This window comes from Microcaecilia unicolor, chromosome 14, assembly GCF_901765095.1.
Source record: "Microcaecilia unicolor chromosome 14, aMicUni1.1, whole genome shotgun sequence".
Lineage (NCBI taxonomy): Eukaryota > Metazoa > Chordata > Amphibia > Gymnophiona > Siphonopidae > Microcaecilia > Microcaecilia unicolor.
Genome location: NC_044044.1, coordinates 34505677 through 34513013, shown reverse-complemented (window position 1 = coordinate 34513013; position 7337 = coordinate 34505677). Strand labels below are relative to the sequence as shown.

Sequence of the window (7337 nt, the reverse complement as noted above, 5' to 3'; positions counted from 1 at the left end):
CACATCACACCTGAGCTCTTTTAAACTGCATAAACAGGATTTTACACATGAAAAATATTAATTTACCTCCATAAGTCCAGTATGTTTCCAGCCCAAAGTATTGTACACCTCCCTGTTCTGTAATAGAGATATTTATTGTGGGAAGAGCAGATAAGACTCCAGACTGGCATGAAGAAGGAGTCACAGTTCATTGCTGCCTCTTGTGATAATACCAATGTGAAGTGACCTGCCTAGATTTAGAACTAATTTTATATCCTGCTTACAGAGCCCACCCACTTGCTGCCACTAAAGGAGGGTAAGACAGGGGCCCAGTACTTCTCAACCCTACCCTTTGTAAGGCTAAGGGATTCCCTCTCAGTAACCAGTGTGTTGGTTTCTCTTTAACTTAGCACCAAGCTGCAGTGGCTCATCTTCCTCTGTCAAATGATAGGCTTTTTTTTTTTTGCTTTGTGACATGTTTTTATAAACAGGTTTTTGTTCTCAAAACACCACAGCCTTTATGCTTCCTGCAGTAGCAATACATTAACTTTTGCAAGATATTATGCTGAAATTTTATTTTGAAGTATTGCTTGAAACTAGGCATTTTATAAGTTTTAACTTCAGATTTTAGAGAGAAACACCTTAAACCTTTGTGAAAAGTACATCAGCTCAGGTCAGCATACTAACCTACTCTTTGAGAAGGGAGGACCATGGCTGTAAGTCCTGCCTTTAGCTTTCTATCTTGATATTAAACTAAGAACACAAGAATAGCCATATTGGGTCAGACCAATGGTCCATCTATCCAGGTCACAAGTACCTGGCAGAAACCCAATTAGTAGCAACATTCCATGCTACCAATTCCAGGGCAAACACTGGCTTCCCCCATGTCCATCTCAATAATGGACTTTTCCTCCACAAACTTGTCCAAATCTTTTTTTTTTTTTAAACTCAGGTACTCTAACTACTGTTACTAATTCACTTCAACTCATTCTACACCACTCAATCATATGCCCACCCCCCCCCAGCCATCTCCCATCTCTTTTCCAAACTGAAGCACCCTAACCTCTTTAGCCTTTCGTCATAGGGGAGTAGTTCTGCTTGTTCTTGACTATTACAAAATTGTAGGTTGCCAGCATCCTTGCTTTTACATGGGTGAGGGGTGGTGGGGGAGGGGAAGGGTGCCTTTTAATCTTACTGATCACCGATCTACTTCTAACATCCCATCATGCTTGTTTCCATCATGTATTTAGACCATTAAACAAGTATTTTCTCTCACTGCACTTAATTTTATTTCATTGGTCTTACTGGTAGTAATGTAATTTGTTAGAATGTTTCTTAAGATAAGTCTCTTGGTGGTTGCCATGTGGTCTTTGATAGTCCACTGTTATTAATCTAATTTTATCAGGTTATTTCATTGCTGTGCAATTTTATTCAGAGTTTTTGCCATTTTTTTTTTTTTAACAGATAGGATTTAGATGTTTTCTTGTGTCAAGTTGTGTACAGTTTTTTTTTTTTTTTTAGTTTGATTTTTGTTTTTAATTTATGAAGCAGCCTTTTCTAGGTAAAGCATTGCCTGTTGATATAACATATCCTTTCCAATGCACTTGCTTTCTTTGTTACAACCAAGCAGCTGTGCATTCCACCCGCTCTTGCGTCAAGACCTGTGCTAGAGGTGATACAGAGGGCTGCACAGGCTCCAACATTCCCGCCCCTGTACCAGGGTTATAGGGCAAGATATCAGGGTCCTGCATTTTGTCAGTTCACTACACATTCACACGCAAACCAGTACTGTTCAATTTTATTTCTGTAGGATGGGGGTGGTGGTGACAATGCAGACAAAGAAACACAAGGCTGTGCTTAGTCAGCTTTTAGACAATGATGTAGGAGAAGAATAAGTTCTACCACCCTTCTCCCAAATTGCAAATTCACAGACACCATCAGGTCACCATTGGCATCAGCTAAAGAGCCAGAGTGTAGAACAGCTGCTATTGAAGTGGTTAGGGACAGTACAGAAGATGGTGGAACAGGTTCAGTGTTTAGCATTGACTATGTCAATGAACTCTGGCTTCAGGGAGGCTCCGCCCACTAGGAATCCATCCACGTCCGCCTGGGAAGCTAATTCCTTGCAGGTGCCGCCAGTCACTGAGCCTGGATATTAGGAGAGAGAGGAACAGCATAGAAGATGGCAAGAATGAAACAACTAGTCTCCAGTACTACAGAAAACCACCGTCTACTGCTTAACAGGGGCCTGAAGATCAGGACATCACTAAACTAAGAGTAAACAGGACAGTGCACAGGTCTCTTCTGAACCTAACAGAAAAGCTTCACACAGCTCTGCTAGCTCCTGGGTAGACCCTAGGGGGAAACAGTAATGCTCCTTTCAAGCTGCTAGGAGACCTCCATACAGGGCTCTAAGGTGATATACATCACATCTTCAAAGATAAGGGGGCCAGGCCTGCTACTGCCCCCTCGTACCGACACAACAGCAGCCCCATGGCCAGGACAAAGAATAGGGCCCTTTACAGCCTACAGCAAATGTAGAGTACCTCTCTTCCTACCCCTGCTACGAAGAATGCAAAAGCAACTGGGGATTGGGCCTACGGCAGCTTCCAGAACTAGACCTACAGCCATTGGGAGGTCATGGTTAAGACAGATGCAACTACCCTGTACCCTTTCCCCACTCTAGCAGGCCTCATAAATGAAATGATTAGTTGGAGGTTACAGAGCAGGGCTAAAGTGCATTGCTAATGCTCAGTAACAGAAGTTACTTCCTTTGCCCACAAGCTTCGATATTTGTGAATTGTGAGCTTTTAACTCTGAATTAAGGATGGAATCAGGCTGAGCCTAAACGGTGGCAGAGTAATAAAGCTCAAAGCTTAAAGTACAGCATTAGACCTTTACTACATCGAACAGAAACATCAGAATTCTGGTCCTCAGACAGGTTTGGTTTAGCTGACAGTAGGCCCAACGGTCCTTTGTGACACCTTAATGGGGGTTTACTTTGACAAATGATGCAGATGGATGTGATGAAGATCCTGTTGACACTGATCTTCTAGAACTGTTCTTTCTTATTGAAAGTGTTGAGCACTGCAGGTCAGTGAAACATTTCTATTTTTAAAATACTGTAGGGGAAAGTACAGGCTGTAATGACTTAAAGCAGCTAATGTGGCAGCTGGTTATTTACCTCCATAGATGATACGTGTTGAGTTTGCCACTGCCTCAGACACATGGCTCTTTAACCAGCCCCTCAGCTTGTGGTGCACCTCCTGAGCCTGCCAAGGTAAAAGGTGGACATTTTACTTCTTATCCGCTCTGCCTCAGCACAGGGCAGCAACATGCGGGAGGGGGAAGACTGCTCTGAGCCTCTTAATAAGCAGTGCAGAAGAGGGGCTTCTCAACAGGAAGACAATGCCCACCCTTCCTTGCTGGACAGGAAGGAAGAGGAACTTACCTGCTGTGGAGTTGCTGTTTTACCAGTTCCAATTGCCCAGACAGGTTCATAAGCCAAGACTACCTTACTCCAGTCCTTCACATTGTCTGTGGAAAACAAAGTGAGCAGAACCGAGAACATATGTCAGCACAGTGGCCTACTAGAAGTGAGCCTAGGAGACGTCCCGTGGGGTGGGCCAAGGGTTAGTGGTCACTTAACCCTCCCTTGCCCCACGTCCAAACAAAAACAGCGCCACAAACACCAAACTTAAGACTGTGAGCTCGCTGAAATGATAGTAACAGTAGTACTGGCTGACACTCACCTGCAATCACCTTTGTCTGCTCAAACACCACCTTCTCCGTTATCCCAGCCTCCCGCTCATCAAGCTTCTCCCCGATGCAAGCAATGACCCCCAGCCCCTCTGCCAAGGCGTGTGCCACCTTCTGACCAATCAGCTGGGAAGATTAAAGGTGGCAGGATTAGAGGAATGTCACCGACCACCCCTCCCATTAGGAGCCCGCCTGTAGTCTCTGTGGAAAGCCTCACCTCATCGGACTCCCCAAAGACATGACGTCTCTCAGAGTGTCCCAGGATCACCCAGTGTGCACCGCAGTCTTTGATCATGGCTGGGCTGTGGTGAGACAAGAAATGACAGCTCAAAGACAGCTCAGCAGCATGCACAGGATCGAGCCAGCACTGCTGTCACTCACCTGATCTCACCAGTGAATGCTCCCTTTGCCACCTTGTAGCAGTTCTGTGCTGCCACTCCAATCTTTGCATCTAGTTTCTGCCGAGCAAGATCGATGTAGATGGCAGGTATGCCGCAGACTACCTCTGGGGGGGGGGAGACAGAGGCAGAGTCATGTCACGCCAGCAACAGAAATGGTCTGGGCCCTGCACCTCCCCCCCCACAACCACTCCCACAGATGGTAAAAGTGGGAAGGAATAAGACAGAGGGGCTCAGATTCTCCTCCCAGACTCAAGGCTGACCTTTAAGAGCCAGGCCAGCCACCAGGCATTTATACTTACTATATATATTCAAACACACACACCCCCTAGTCTCGGCAGCTGTTTCCATCTTCCTGTTGCAAAGGCCACTTCATCCAGTCTGACTCCTCAACCCACCCTGACCCAGCAAAGGTCATTACCTCTGCTCTTTACACTGTAAGGTAAGACTGTAAAGGGAGAGTGACAGGGTCTAGATATAGAAACAGCCCCTAATACTGTACAGCAGCGGCCAATTGAAAGATTCAGTCCCTTCCCACACCCCAGCTAAGGGAGCAACCTCTCAAATACAGTAACTACCTGGCTAATGCCTTCTGTTCCCCTGCCCAGGTAGAAAAGCAGACACTACATGCTTTTAATGACAGTAAAAATTATTAAGTGGAAAAGCAGATACCCCACTTCACACCTTTATAGCCTAGGGTTAAGTCTACTTGAAACTTTCCTAGTCACTGAAGCCTTTGGTACAACAGCCAGATTGAGTTTCCCTTCCCCTTTTATCGCTCAGAACCCATCACATTTGATTTTAGAGTTGCAATACCGCAATTTCTCTAGAAGGTTTACAAATACTAAGAATAAATAAATGACTGTGTCTGGTCTCAAGTTAAAGGTCAGAACCCAAAGACCCATTACTACAAGGCTGGGTGGTGGCATCAAATCTCTCTGCCCCTTCCTGTGCCTATAGTGTGCTCCCTCTCTCTTGACAGCCCAGACAACACATCAGCCCCTGTGACTGCACCTCCCCAAACTGCCCCTTCCCCTCGATGAGATCGGACTCCGGTGATATCCAGCGGGCGTCCATTAAACCCCTCGAGGCAACCCCCGAGCACCATCCATACCTAGCGGAAGTGCCAAGGTGCCCAGTTGGCAATCTCAGCTGCAGCTGGGGGAAAAGACGTGCACTGGAGCACGAAGACAGCAGCCTGTGGGAGGCGTGACAGGAGGGTCTCATCCCCGATCCCCCTCTAAAACTGCGGCAGAGACAAAGACCAGCGCACAGGAGGCTGCTGACCGTCAGCTTCCCAACAGTGCGGAAGGAAGCGGCTCTCGGGGGGGGGGGGGGGGGGGGGGGGGGAAAGAAGGCTAATTTCAACATCTCCCTCCCCTTGTTGGCTCTCACCATTTCTTCCATATTCATTACAATAAGCTTCTAAGGAGGACGATAATATCACCTATGCAGTTGTCAGAGCAGAAGTGGTGGGATTCGCACTGGGAGCCATCGTGGAAGGACCCCACCCGTTCTTACCCGTATCGGCGCTCAGTTTACCCGCATTCAGAATACCGACCAGCTCCCCGACGCTTTTCTTGTCTCCATTCATCTTCCAGTTCCCCCCAACGAAGAATTTCCTGGGAGCCATGATGCCTGCGATGGGGAAACTGCAGCCGACTCTGTCTGAAGGTCACACACGCCCCGGCCACCCCGCCGCCTCAGGCTTCATTTAAAGGGACCCGAGCTGGCAGACCACGCCCACCCTGCCTCCGGCCCTCCAATCATACTGATAGCGCCTTCCACTCGCTCCGCCCCTTCAATTCATCCCTTGGCGGCGGAGGCGGCGCTGCGCCATGGTCGCTATGCAAATCAGCCCTGACGTCAGGGAGGCCATTTTTAATAGGGGCAACAGATCCGGCCGCTTCGCACGTTCTTTTATTCTCTTTGTGGCATTACGCAGCGCTTCTAAGCAATCCAGTTCCAGGAAGAAGTCATTAGACCAGTCCTGGGTTTCTACCAACCTCATTATGGAGCACTATGGGACCCACAGAACTGATTTCAATGGGACTACAAAGCCCACACTGCTTTGGGATGTTAAGTTTAAAACCAGGACTGGCCAAAAAAGTCTCCCTCCTGGCACAAGCTAGGCTTTGCACTGTTATGAGACATAGAAATGCTTCAGTTGCATAATGCTACCAGCAAGGTAGCAGGGACACACACCAGCAACAAAATGTTCTGTCAGTCTATTTGTACTCTTCTCCCCCCCCCCCATATTTGCAAATTAAATTGCATGACCCACAGAAATCAGTTGTACACAGGAGTGGCATAATAAGGAACATTGTCAAAGAGGCTCAAGTTACCCAGTTCCAGGAGTGTCAGACAGTCCTGCATTTCTGACCCCACCCTCTGGCACATTAGGCAGTCTGGACACTGGGGGAGTGCTAAAAAGAGAAAGGCATTGCCAATCTTCTTTGCTCCTGCCAACTTTAAGCATAGGTAGGGTCTGTTCTAGGCATAAGCCACATAGAATAAGAAAGTTTTCAACTCAGCTTTGACGTTGGAAAGACAGAAGGGAGCTGGTAGTTTAGTCCCAAGTTCAGAGGCTTGAACTGAAGAAAAAAAAAAGAGAGCAGTGGGTAGTGTCATGGTAGATTTCCCCAAGAAGATGGGACTAGGAGCTGGTTGTTTTGTTTGTGGGGGGGGGGGGGGGGGGGGGGGGCAGTCAATAAGGAGTAAGAAAATGGGATAAATAAGGAGGCATATCAGAGAGGGTCTTATAGACCAGGAGCAATACTTGTCTGTCTGTCTGTCTTATTTAGATTATAAGCTCTTTGAGCAGGGACTGTCTTTTTTGTGTATGGTGTTCTGCGCTGCATTGCCTTGTACCACTATAGAAATGATAAATAGTAGTACTAGTGATATGATAAGTCAAGGGACGCAAATGACCTACTTTTAAGAGCAGGTGATATGATCAAACCTTCTGTGGCCAGTAATGACTTGAATAGCACTATTTTGCACTAGCTATAAACAGCAAAGGTCCTAAAAATGAAGTCCTTTAGAGCGAGGGTTACAGTAGTCAAGTTGCTAATTACCAATGCATGGACCAGAACATTAACAGCAGGCGGCTGTAAGAGAGAGTTAATGAAACAAGATAATGCAAAGTTTCAACCCCCCCCCCCCCCCCCCCCCCCCCCATTTAACTAAAGCAGCAATTTG

The 7337-nt window shown here is 47.0% G+C and overlaps 1 protein-coding gene across 1 annotated transcript; it reads right to left on the bottom strand.

Annotated features, from left to right (window-relative positions):
• Positions 1–1761: 1761 nt before the first annotated feature.
• On the bottom strand, positions 1762–5838 carry TPI1 (triosephosphate isomerase 1). Its single transcript, XM_030187676.1, has 7 exons — positions 5658–5838; positions 4120–4243; positions 3956–4040; positions 3732–3864; positions 3431–3516; positions 3164–3251; positions 1762–2127 (listed from the first exon to the last, which is right to left on the bottom strand). Exons 1-7 carry the CDS (start codon positions 5767–5769, stop codon positions 2009–2011), a joined length of 747 nt encoding a protein of 248 aa, XP_030043536.1. The 5' UTR covers positions 5770–5838; the 3' UTR covers positions 1762–2008.
• Positions 5839–7337: the final 1499 nt, after the last annotated feature.

Coding starts and splice junctions, on each gene's coding strand:
- TPI1 (XM_030187676.1), bottom strand. CDS start 5,769: ATGGCTCCCAGGAAATTCTTCGTTGGGGGGAACTGGAAGATGAATGGA. Junction 4,041..4,119: donor GCATTCACTGGTGAGATCAG/GTGAGTGACAGC, acceptor GTCTCACCACAG/CCCAGCCATGATCAAAGACT. Junction 3,865..3,955: donor TCTTTGGGGAGTCCGATGAG/GTGAGGCTTTCC, acceptor TAATCTTCCCAG/CTGATTGGTCAGAAGGTGGC.